Source organism: Acomys russatus, chromosome X (assembly GCF_903995435.1).
Source record: "Acomys russatus chromosome X, mAcoRus1.1, whole genome shotgun sequence".
NCBI lineage: Eukaryota > Metazoa > Chordata > Mammalia > Rodentia > Muridae > Acomys > Acomys russatus.
In genome coordinates, this window is record NC_067169.1 from 17,009,969 (window position 1) to 17,023,618 (window position 13,650).

A 13,650-nucleotide genomic window follows, 5' to 3' on the forward strand; every position below is an offset into this window, starting at 1 on the left:
GTAGCTAAAAGGTTCTACTGTCTTAAGCCAAGACATGGTACTGAGGCTTATATTTTCATGAATATTTGACTCGGTCTTATCATTCATGGAATGAGCACTATTGGTGTTCAGCTCCATCTCTTAATGCTGAAGATGAAACAAAAGAGACAGAAGTCACTACTTCCACATAACTTGCACTTGCTGGTGTAAAGAAGTGGCTGCTATAATGCATAAGAAACAGTATAGTATAGTGACTCTGAGAGTCACTGTTGATGGAAAAATATGCCAGACAATTCTTTGTTTATGGATAAAGTTATGTGTAAAGTGTAAAGGTATTCCTGGGAATTTTAGATACAGATATCATAGTAACAACTTCTTTGTAGGGTGGGAGTAAAAGGATATGCATATAGTAGGCCTCAACTCAATCATTTAATTTTAAAACAGTAACTATATCTAAAGTAATTGCTTCATCACTTTAGGATTTGACAAAACTGCTCTGAATAGGGGCCTTACTGGTAAAGAGCTTTTCCAGCATGCATGAGGCCCAGGGGTCCATCCTCAGCACCACAAAAGAAAAAAAAAAAGATAAAGCAGTATAATGTACACATAAGAGTTTGATTTTATTTTTAAGTTTAAAAAATATTTATTTTCTGGAGGGAGGGTAAGTATATGCCACGACACGTGTGTGGGAGTCATGGGACAACTTTCAGAAATCCCTTGTCTTCTTTCATCATATGGTGACAAGTGCCTTTACCCACTGAGCCATCCCATCAGCCCGTTTTTATTCGTTTAGCAATGTCTGTAGGTGTAATATATTTAAACAGCTAAATATTTGTAAAGATCAAAGAGGAAGGAGAAAGGCTGAGTAATTTGCAGATCATGGGACAGCTAGGTATTTAAGCTAGGATGTGAAGTTGGGTTCACCTTGCTTACACCTCATGCCTCTTGTAAACTGCTCTTTAGTCACTGAAGTGCTATTTTGATGTCTCCTTAGTAAAGCATTGCACAAAAGCCAGCAGGAGGCCCTATGATGAATAGACCAGCTCATGCCCCCTCAGTGAACTCATGATTTAGTAATGAGAAAGTCCCAGAGAGAAATATGAAGCCTTCCAGTATCTGCAGAAGGTTTTGCTCAAAACCTGCAGCTTTCCACCTGACACCACTACTTTGTCTTCTCTCTGCGGGCTTTGCCTTCATCTCTGAACAGCGTTTCTGTTTCTTGTGTTTGACCTCTCATTTAAACTTCCGCAGCTCATTCAAATGAGAAGGAAGGTGGACCCATCAAGTTCACTTTGTCTCCTCAAAATCATCTAGAGACATGGAAACTCTGCTTGTTAAGAGTCTAGGTGACAAAAACATGTAGTGTGGCCGTGTCAAACCAAATAATGTACATCTTAAAAGTCATTCAAGTGTCTGATTTGGGAGCAAATGACCAAATTAGACTCTTAATTCTATAAAGTCCAAATGTCACTTATTTTAAATCAACTTATAAAATAACTGAAAATGTCTCCCTTTCTTTTATTAAACAGTGACAGAACATCTTGAGCACTTACACTGAACTCCTCTAATCTTCGTTGCCCAGTTACAGAGTCTGGTGACTGTAGGATCACTGTGTTACTTTCCACAGTGATGGGATCAAATACCTGACAAAAGCAACTTAAGGAAGGAATGAAAGGTTTATTTTTAGCTCAAAAGTTCAAGGACAGTCTATCACTGTGGAGGAAATCAGGGCAGCCAGAGCTTGAGGCAGCTGGTCACACTGCATCCACAGTCAGGGAGAAGACAAAAAGATGAATGCCAGCACTTAGCTCACTTCTTCCTTTTTATGCACTTTCAGACCTAAGGTCACAGAATAGTGCTACCTATAGTTAAAGTGGTTCCCTTCAACTCAAGTGACCTATTGTAGACAGTCCCTTACAGGAGTCATGTTCATTCCACATGCATTTGCTTTCTTAATTCATTCATGGTTAAACTGAGTAACAGAGAGCAAATTGAAGATGTGAGAATGGCTAGAAGGGAGTTGGAAACAGGATTCAAAAGAGAAGGATCATACAATCAGTTTAGAGCAATGTACTGTTTTGTATCTGTGTTGTAATCACACATATGCATACTTTACAAGATAGAAGTTATTCATAAATATTGAACATCATTTAAGTGAATGGTTCAACCTGATAGGAATTATTTGTTGATTTTTTTGTCTTATAGTACAAAGAAATACACCAACCTGGAGTGTGAGGTAATCAGCCAGGATCTGGATAGGATGGTACAAGTCTGACAGTCCATTGACAATTGGGATGGATGCTTCTTTAGCCAGGATGTCCAAATCTGATTGTTTATACACTCGAGCTAACACTGCATCTGTCATGCTAGATAACACACTGTGGCAAATCAAAAAGAGACATTCTAAGCAAGTTTTGCTTAATAGCCCCTTCTTCAATACAAGCTCTGTACAGGTATGAATAAGTGCTAATAAATTATAATGAATAGTACAATATAGCTATGAACCTGAGAGATTGAAAAGCTAACACTAAATACATCGTCATTATAGAGGACAGATGTTGTTCCACCTATATATTATCCAGTGACCATGTTACTTTTTTTTTTTTGTGGAGGAAAGAAATCAGTTGTGAACCCAGCAGACATGATGATCACTTATGCCTGAAAAATGCCAGGTTGTCAGTTTCTAAAGTTTAAAGGGACAAGACCAAACAGCAAGACATTCAAAGAAGCATTAGTGACCTGGTGTGTGGCTAATTTTCTTTTACATTAATCCATAGGGAGAAAGTTTTCACTGTTTCCATAAAATACAAAGCATCCAGTAGTAGCCATGGAAACCCACACAAAATCTCTAGGGGATGGTACTTAGGGATCAGTGTTTTTTGTTTGTTTGCTTGCTTGCTTTTAATTTCCAAGTGGATGCCAATTTTCAGTGAAGGCTGAAAACCCAAACTAGCACATTGCTCTTCATATCAGTATTGGCAGCTGTTCAGTCCACCCAGATTTACTGACATAAGCTCCATTGTGACTAGATTGCCAAGTGACAAACTTGCCCATGAAAATTGGAGGTTCTTAATAAAGAGGGAATCAAAGCTACCATATTTAAAAAATACCATTGAGTCTTCTCTTAGGATCTTAACAAGGTAGGAAAAAATTCAAGAGTAAGCACTGCTTCTGAGGTAAGAGCCTGTAATGGATGAGTCAATTAAAAAAAAAAGAGCATCTCAAATACTTTGAGTATAGAATGATTCACTAGTAAATACTTCGCAGTAAAACTTCCTGTGTTAGAGCAACCAGCTGCCCCATCTATCTGATGACTTGAGATATGGTACTTTCTGTTACTACACAGATGCCTGCATCCCAAATATAGAGGATGACTTCTGAATTCCTCAGTGTTTCAGATAACCTTCCAAAGTTTAAGAACCATAGTAATCTTAAAATAATTTTATATCTGCTTGCCCTTTCTGAGAATCATAATACAAACCTTCTTCCCCATAGAATGCAAGTTTCTAACTGTACTGTAGAAAAATAACTTAGTGGAAGTAGACAACTCAGTATGATCTAAATCACATTTAGCTAATCAGTCCATATTTAAAGGGAATAAAGTTTGTGATAACTACAATCTCATAAGAGAGGTGCAGAAGTATGTTCCACTTTATATGTCATACTTTAAACTTGTTAAAGTGTATACAGATGCCCCCAAACCCAGTGGTTTTGCCTAGGTCCGACCCCCTATACTTTCATCACCTCCCAATATCCTAGCAACTCATGATCCATCACTAAATGTGTTAATCCATTGATGAACATGTAATCCAATCACTTCCCCAAAGCCTGACCTCTGAACATGTCTGCAATACTGACTAAGCTTTTAAGAGATGAACCTGCAGGGGATATGCCCAGTCCAAGCCATAACAATCCCTGTAGTGGAAGAGTACCCAGGTACAGGGAGGAAGCATTTCTGCTTTGAAGACGTTATGCAGTTGAAGGTGAGATGAAGACAGCTCTGGACATGGTCTTGGATCTGGAGTAGACAACTGCTGTGTAATATATCTCAGGAGGATTACACTCTAGAAGATTCTCTACAAAGTACAATCACGAAGAACCTGGAAGTGGAATCTTGTAGTTGCACTACAAACTAGCCTTCAGAAAGCAAAATCGACATATGCAACATTCCAGGTGCTGAGCCATTTTGGAGAGGTATGAATGAACTCATGAAATGCCTGCTAACATACACTCTTCAAGTTTCATGGTACAATAAAGGAATATAAAGATTAAAAAGCTCGCAGAAGAAACTAGGAGTGTTGAGTCCATCGACCACTTGTCTAACTTGCATGGGACTCTAGTTTTACTGCCATCACTGAGGGCAAAAAGTCAGGTGTGATGGTGCACACCTGTACTTACAGTACTCTGAAGGTTTAGGTAGGGGGATCACCACCATTTCAAGGCAAGCCTTGGTTGGGTGCATAGTAAGACAGCCCCTCATCCCAACACCACACACATGTATACCATACTGAAATAAATACATGTCCTATGCAGGGTAGAAAGAAAACTAATATCTGGGATAATCTCGTCATGATCATGCAGAATTAGAGTCAGACTAGAAGTTGGTGATGACAAAATGGTAAGACATCCTTCAAGAACATGCACTTCTCACTACTGGTCCATTGCAGCTACTCAAAGCCCTGAAAGAATACTTGTATTATAATAAAGTTACTCTTGTGTTAAAAGTGAGGATGAAAATGGGATAACAACAGGATATGTTATACCGGAAGGATTAAGATTTCATACACATATTAAGTATTTTCCTTTGATCTCTCAGTTAATGACCAACAGTGACAGTACAGAAGCGGCTGTTTTTACCCCCTAAGTTCCTGCAAGCATCCTTAGCACAAAGAGTCTGACCCTTAACATTGTTCTAATTTTTAAAAATGTATGGAAAGGGAGCTATTAGAGGCTATTCAGTTCTTTGTCCGTGGCAGGATAAAATCGGAACAGGTCTGTAACATCACACTGCTGCCAGGAAGCAGGAGAGGCTTCTAAATGGCAAGGGCGCTGCTAATGAGGAGGAAGTAAACTTAAAGGAGCTTCTGTTTGCTTTTTCTATTTTCTCATATGAGTATCCTAGATTTTCCCTCCATTTATGTATTTATGTGTTTATTTATTTATTTAATCACATTACATCCTGATCCAGCCCCCTCCCTCACCTCCTCCCAGTCCACCTGCATCCTCTCCTCCTAATTCCCCCCTTTCCTTCCTCCCAGAGAAGAGGAAGCCCCCAATTAGTACCAATCCACCCAGGTATCTCAAGTCAGGACTAAGCACATCCTTCCCCATCAGGGAATGACAAGGCAGCCCAGCTAAGGGAAAGTGACTCAGTAGTAGGTAGCAGATTCAGAGACAGCCTCTACACCAATTGTAAGGGGGCCCACATGAGGACCAAGCTTCACACTTGCGGCATATGTGTAGGGGGCCTAAGTTCTGTCCATGCAAACTCTTTAGTTGGTGGTTCAGTATCTGTGAACCCCCATGAGCCTAGGTTAGATTACTCTGTAGGTCTTCTTGTAGTGTCCTTATCCCTCCAGCTCCCTCTATCCTTCCTCCCACTCTTCCACAGCACTCTGCAAGCTTGGCCTATTGTTTGGCTATGGGTCTCTGCATCTGTCTCTATCATCTGCTGGATGAAGCCTTTCAGAAGACAGTTATGCTAGACTCCTGTCTGCAAATACAGCAGTGATCAGCTACTTCCCATGGGGTGAGTCTCAAGCTGGACCAGTCACTGGTTTGTCATCTCTGTTTCATCCTTGCCCCTATGCTTCTGTAGACAAGATACATTTTGGGTCTAAGGTTTTACATGTGGGTTGGTGTCTCTCTCCCTCCATTGGGAGTCCCACCTGGCTACAGGAGGTGTCTAATTTATGCTCCTTAACACCTGTTGCTTGGAGTCTCAGCTAGGGTCAATGCCATAGGCTCCCAGGAACCTTCCCTGTCTCTGTTATGCACTCCCCCAGTTTCTGCTTTTTCCCCCAGTTCTTCTCACTCACCTTCCTGATCCCCACTCCCATTATCCTCTCCACCCCATCTCCCACACGGTTTCTTCTTTCTATCTATTTTGGATATCTATTGGATTTCTTGTTCTGAGTGAGACTCAAGCATCCTCCCTTGGACTCTCCTCAGCTTCTTTAGGTCTGTGGATTGTAGTACTGTTACCCTCTACTAACTATATGGCTAATATCGCCTTATAAATGATTGAATACCAACTGTGTCTTTCTGAGTTTGGGATAATCTTTTCTAGTTCCGTCCATTTGCCTGCAAATTCTATTATTTCCTTGATTTTAATGGCTGAGTAGATGCAATCAAATTGAAGACCCAGAAATAAATCCAGATACCTATGAATACTTGGTTTTTGACAAGCCAAAACCATACAATGGAAAAAAGACAGAATCTTCAACAAATGGTCTAACTGAATGTCTACATGTAGAAAAATGCAAACAGATCTATATTTATCACACTGCACAAAACTCAAGTCCAAGTGGATCAAAGAACTCAACATAAAACCAGATGCACTAAATCTATTAGAAAAAAACCTGGGGAAGAGCCTTGAAATCATTGATACAGGAGACAACTTCCTGAACAGAGTACCAATAGCTCAGGCTTTAAGATCAACACTTAATAAATGGGACCTCATGAAACTGAAACGCTTCTGTAAGGCAAGGGACACTGTCAACAGAACTAAAAGCCTACAGACAGGGAAAAGATCTTTACAAACCCTACACCTGAAAAAGGGCTAATATACAAAATATATAAAGAACTCAATAAGTTAAACACCACCAAATCAAATAACCCAACTAAAAAATGGAATACAGAGCTAAACAGAGAATTCTCAAGAGAGGAATCTCAAATGGCCATAAAGCACTTAAAGAAATGCTCAAAGTCCTCAGTCAACACAGGGAAATGCAAATCAAAAGAACTCTGAGATTCTATCTTATACATGTTAAAATGGCTAAGATCAAAAACTCAAATGATAGCACATACTGGCAAGGATATGGAGCAAGGAGAACACATCTCCATTGCTGGTGGGGGTGCACATTTGTACAACCACTTTGGAAATAAATATGGCAGTTTCTCAGGAAATTGGGACTAGATCTCCCTCAAGACATAGCTATACCACTCCTGGGCATATACCTGAAAGATGTTCCACCTTATTGCAAGGAAACTTGCTCAACTATGTTCATTGCAGCCTTATTCATAGTAACCAGAAACTGGAAACAACCTAGATGCCCCTCAACTGAAGAAAGGATAAAGAAAATGTGGTCCATTTACACAATGGAATACTACTCAGCTAGTAAAAACAGGGAGCTTCCATTTCTAGGCTATAATTATTCATAACAGTAAATATTATCCTGTGTGAAACAGGTTTTATTTGTAAAATGCCATGGTACTATCAAGAAATGAATTAATACAAAGAAAATGTACAAGTGTAAAAGAGAAATATGGAATATAAATGAATACTACATACATACATACACAGTATACATATATGTGCGTGTGTGGGTGTGTGCGCGTGTGTGTATGTAGTTTCAGATAGATGTTTTATGGGTATTTTGTTAAGTATATTTTTCTGACTTTAAGCATATATATCTATTATTTTCAATCTGCTTAATCGATAATGAATTAACAGAATCTATCAGCCAACTGGTCCTAGAAAGAGAAACTGTTCCAAAACTAGCCTCCATCAGCATTTGTGGTCATCTACAAAGAGAGGCAGTGGATACTCCTGCAGTTAGCTGCCACCATTTGCCATCTGCCTTCAGATGCGACCGAACTGTCATTCCAAAATAAAGACTTAGTGAACTGTCAGTCTAAAGTTTCAAATTCACTTTCCTCTTTCTCGAAAGGGAAAGCTTTTCCTGGCTTAACTAATTCTAACACAATGCACAGAAACAAGGGGTATGTATACTTTAACTTTTACTGAGAGAGGACAAAAGTCTTATGTTACAAAGCTGTGGCAATGGGTCATGTACTGTCAGAAATTAAAGGCAAACAAATGGACCCAAAAGAACACCTCATCTTCAAATTCCAGGGGGGAATAAAATAAAATAAGATAAAAATAAATAGGAGCTATAAGAATAAATAAAATAATATCTATGAAACTAAGTAATAACATTATAGCCTGTTTTATCACCAAAACATTAATTTGCTCTGTAATCAATGTGATATTTATGGGTACATTTTCTTTATAAAATGCTTAGAGCATTCAGGGAAATATGAACTTGTAAGCTGTGGTTAAATATCGAAAGCTTTTGATTAAGCTTATAAGCAATGGAAATGCTTGAGATGTGCTTTGTTCACTTACTTTACATTTGACTGTATAAGCATTATGGGCCTGTTTTTCTTTTTGTAGTGCTACAGATAGAATCCAGGACCTCATGCACGCTACAAGTGCATTACCACTGAGTTATGCAGTCCACCCTTACATACAACCTTTTACAGAAACACAAACTCGAAGGCACTTCAGAGTCACCAGGGAGCGTGCAAAGCACCATCAGCTCTATGTCTCAATCAGAGGGTCTGGTTTGAGATTCAAGAGTTTGCATTTCTAACAAGCTCCCAAGGGTTGCTTATGTTTTGATTTGGTCACTACTTTTTACAGGAATGATAAATGCTTGATGAATTCAAATGGTTAGTAGATCAGACCATAAATGAATAACCGTGTAAGGAATATTGCTGTGCTCACAAAAAGTTCCTTGTACATTATGCACAGCAAAAAAGGAAGTGTGCCAAACTTTATGGAAAGCATCACTTGGTCCTCCTTTAGCCATAAAAGCTGCAGGTGAGGTGGCATTCAGTTATGGGAACCAACTGGGAGAAGCAGCTCCTAGAATGGGTTTTGCATTAGAAACACTTGGGGGAACAAAGATCCTAAAGATGCTTTGTGAGCATGGCATTGGTTCCTTCATGCTTAAAGTTGCTAGAAACAGAATTCATACTTTTTATGCTTTCAGGCTAATAAAGATTATTATAGAGAATAAACAAACCTTTTCCCTGAAACCAATGACAAGCTTGCAGCTGGAGCTGGAGGCTTCCTGCAGCTCCTCATTTAAAAGCCCAGCTTTAAACATCTTAAGAGCTTTATTATAGTTGTTGCAAATGAAAGGCTGACAAGTTAAAAATACTTCCTGGCTCTGTAAAGATTTGTCATTTTGGTCTCTTTTCATTTCTATCGAATGGAAATGAAGTTCTGCTTGAGTTTTAGTAGATTCCTGCAAGTTTTCAAATGCTCTCAGACCTCTGCCAACAATTGTCACAAAACAGCTTTGGCCAAATCTATATTTCCTGTATTTAAAAGGTCCTGCACACACCAGTGTACCGTAAGTATTTGATAGCCAATCTTGGAATTTTTCAAAAATATATACAGCTTAAAATATTTATCCATACTTTTTTGTCTAGATGTTTGATACATCAAACAGCATTTGTTCCCTTCTGCACAGTAAAAGGAAGGAATGATTAAAGATTTGCAATGGAAAGATTAGGACAACAAATTTCAACCCTGACGAGATGGTCTGGTATCATTTCCAATAATATCTCTGAATGGTTGTTATCTAAGGGAGTGATACTATAATAATCAGAAGATAACTGTATCATTCATCAAAAGAAAATTTTCTGCTTGTGGTGGTGGTGGTGCATGCCTTTAATGCCAGCACAAAATATGTTGGTACAGGAAGTTTGCTGAAAGTTCATGGGCAATTTGGTTTACATAGTTATCTCAAGGCCACCAAGTGATACATACCAAATCTGTCTCCAAAAAGGTGAGTGGGGTGGGCTAGGGATATAGCACAGTGAAAGGGTGCTTACTCAGGCCTCAGCATGGCATTAAGAAAAATTCTCTCAACTGTGATTTTAATCACTAATCAAAAGTGGCATGTAGCCTCTTACAATAATGGCTAAATCTTGGCCCTGATTTTTTAAAAATGAGATGATTCTGGAGTGTTTTGTCATCCAAGATGAATGGGGATTGTTTCAAAATGAGACAATTAGAACACATGTCACATTTTCTAAGCATGGGGCAATATGTACATCTATAAGGAAAACAACTGTGTGTACTGAAATTTCCAAATATATTAAAACCCTTGAGTTTATAAATATGTTAAAAATAGAAGAATTTTAAGAATTAGAACAAGACCAATTTCCAGCCAATTTGAAAGAGATCTCTCCTGCTGTATAAGTTCTTGGTCAGAAAAGCCAGACTATATAAAAATGGAAGAACGATGTTCAGTATGTGAAGAGTGTTTTGGGGCTGGAGAGACTGCTCAGTGGTTAAGAGCACTTGTTTCTCTTTCAGAGGACCTGGATTTGATCCCCAGAACCCACAATGTGTCTAACAACAATTTCTAATGGGATCAGATGCCTTCATCTGATGCTCAGGTATGCGTGCAGACAAAGGCACCCTAAATGTGAATTACCTATACATGAATTACATAAACAAATACATTTGTAAAAAAAATAACAACAACAACAAACATGAGTGCCCTAATGATCGGCATATCCATGCAGGACTCTGACCATCTTGAAAGGGTAGTATGGAAGAAACTTGCCAAGGGTGGTTGATCTAAATGAATCCTTTCCAGTACATAGTTTCTGTTGTTCTTTGGTATGGTTTACTTCCACGTAAGACTGGAAACTTATTTGATAATTAACTCAGACACTCTTAAAAACAAAACAAAATAAATAATCAAGCCTCACATGGTCCCAGGGAGTTTTGGTGCAGAGTCTCTGGGATTAAGTGAACAACATATATATATATAATACAGGTCATGTCTTGAGACAGATCTCAAGAGTCAGTGTGGGTGTTGATGAGATAGACAATCACACAGCAGTTTCATGCCTTCAAGAACTCGTTGAGGAATATCTGACATTGATATATGAAAACTAGCCACAGGTGCCCTGAGAATACAGCAAGAGGTGTAGAGATAGAGACACCTCACAGGTTACAATTTATTAGAGATTTATTCATCATCAAATGAAGAAGCAAGACTTGAGTAACAGGGAATGTGTTCTTGAGTTTAAGACCAGGAACAAGTGGCTCAGGTGCCTATTTAACATATCAAAGTGGTCTTGGCTTCCACATTCTCCCAATATCCTTCAGTCACTACTAGTTAAAGGTGTGGCTGGCATACCCTGCCTTTAGCCCTTCTTTCCAGCCCAGGAGCTGGGCTTCCCCTCCCCCAGAGTCTGTCTGTCTGTCTGTCTGTCTGTCTGTCTGTCTCTGTCTCTCTCTCTCTCTCTCTCTCTCTCTCTCTCTCTCTCTCTCTCTCTCTCTCTCTCTCTCTCTCTGTCCTGTTCCTCCACCCTTTCCTCCTTTCCTCCCTCTCTCTCTCACCCTCTCTCCCTCTTTCCTTCTCTCCCTCTCCACCATTTCTCTCCCCCCACCCAGTTTCCCTGTCTGCATGGCAATTTCCCTGGTCCTGTTCTTTGGGACTGGTGAAGCTACTCCAGAGCTACCTTGAATAGACCTGCCTTTTCTTTTAATTTTTCATTTGGCTCGAATTGGCTTATTTCATTGGTGGAGAAAATCTATTAGTTCTTACGTGTAACCAGGGCAAAAGTGGCTGGCAACCAAGGTGAAACAAACCTGAGCATACCCTGATACAATTTAACTTTAAAAACATCAGTCACAGTGCCACAGTTTGGTTGTAAAGTTCTATAATGCTGCTCTCGTGTGTGTGTGTGTGTGTGTGTGTGTGTGTGTGTGTGTGTGTGTGTGTGTGTGTATTTATAAATATAAGAATGTCTAAGGGGACAATCATAATGTCCACAAATTAAGATGATCACAATGAGGTCAGGTAGATTCTCTATGAGGTTATAAAGGCCACAGCAAATGAAGGGTCCTGTGATTCTTGCCCCTTGTTCTTATCCTACCCTCACACAGATTGTGTACCGCCTGGGCTCCAGGTCCTTACAAGTGACACGTATTACTTGAATAGCTGACAAGAAAAACAGTGGGAGGAAATTTTGTTGTACAAATTGACAATAGTGAGAACTTTAGAATCATTTTTCGAGGTGGCTCTTTTCTTTCTTCTTTTTCTCCCCAAACACTTCAAGGCCCTAACAGCACACACAGGCAGTCTTTCCTGTGTAAATCAACCAGTACTCTTTAATTGAATACTCTCCAGAAAAAAAAAAAGATTTCAGCCCTCCAACACCTCTAATTAGATTAAAATAACCTTGGCCTGTTTGGATTATATTAAGAATAAAATTTGATAAAGAAACAAAATCATGTAGTTTCAGGAAACATACATGTAATCTTTTCACATGGGTTGGTGTTACAGAACAAGGGATGAATTCAACTGCCATATTTATTTCATGTTGAATTTACCTGTGAGGTTAAGATTGCTTTGGCTTAGGTGTTAGCTTCTGAGTCTGAGGATCCCAAAGAAAAACCTTTAAGGTCGAATGGTATTCAGAATGACATCCTCCTAGTGTGCCTTAGTACTTGTAGAGTCATGTCTGTGAAAGCTGTCTATGAAACTACAGGAATGGCTGGAGTTGAGTCAGAGTGTCCTGAGATTAAATTAAACCAGAACTGGCTTCGCTCAACATTACATGAAGTCCTTTTGGGCCTACATCCTTTACAACATGAACTCATCCATTTTACAAGGTAAGAGACTGCGAATTAGAAATAACTGGTCTAAGCCATAGGGGCTAGTATGTGGGAAAGCTGTGAGTGGAGCTCAAAACTGGCCCTGTTTTAAAGCCCTTGCTCTGCACCCTACACCATCATTTTCTTTAAGAGAATTGGAGCCTGATGAAGGCTTGAAGAACCTAGTTTTTGTGACCATTTATCTAAGGTTATGCAACTGTTCTGGATATATCAAAACAATTTATTAGCATCTAATTAGGCACATATTCTTGTTAGGTGCAATTTTGAAAATGTTTTACAAAAGGCTAAGAAATGTTACCTTTCTGTAACACAAATACTTTTACCATGATACTCCATCTTTTTTTCAATATAATGATGATGTAATCTGCTCTTAACTGTTTCCCATACTCAAATCCCTCCCTAAAGCTCATCGTTGGAAATATCATCATGGCTCCAATAGGAAATTCTTCCACGCTGCTGCAAGTATAAGCGTATAATATATATGGCCAAAGTGGCTTGACTGGTGTCCCCTCAAAACATCTGTCCATCCAGAAACTCCTAATGCGGCCTTACTTGAAAGCAGGGTCTTTGGAGTAAGATGAGGTGATAGCAAAGAAGGCGAGATCCTAAAGCCAATGGCTGCTGCTCCTGTTGAGGGGAGAAAATACATAGAAACACACAAAGAAAAAAGCCAATGTGAAAATGGAAGCTCTCCCTCTTCTGATCCTTTTATCCCCAAACGCTTCCATAAGACTCTCCACAAGAAGAACAACAGAGTCAACAAGTCTGGGTCCAGGAGGTGGATAGGCAGCTTAGTCTCCATATGGGCCACCTATTAAGGGAAGCAGGGGCTGTCCCTGCCATGGACTCTGTTTACTGTTCTTTGATCACTTCCCCTTGGCGGGGTGCCTTACTAGGCCACAGAGGAAGCAGATGCAGGCAGTTCTGATGAGACTAGATAGGCTGGGGTCAGATGTTAGGGAAAAATAGCTCCCCCTCCCTGAGGACTAGGGGAGGGGGTAGGGGAAGAGGGAGGG

At 39.6% G+C, this 13,650-nt stretch overlaps 1 protein-coding gene across 1 annotated transcript in view; it reads right to left on the reverse strand.

The window, feature by feature from the left end:
- Otc (ornithine transcarbamylase) overlaps positions 1 to 13,650 on the reverse strand; it is a 66,684-nt gene that overhangs the window by 16,557 nt on the left and 36,477 nt on the right. Inside the window, exon 5 of the mRNA XM_051140997.1 lies at positions 2,204 to 2,357. Coding sequence (XP_050996954.1) covers positions 2,204 to 2,357 — 154 coding nt within the window. The remainder of the gene's footprint in view (positions 1 to 2,203; positions 2,358 to 13,650) is intronic.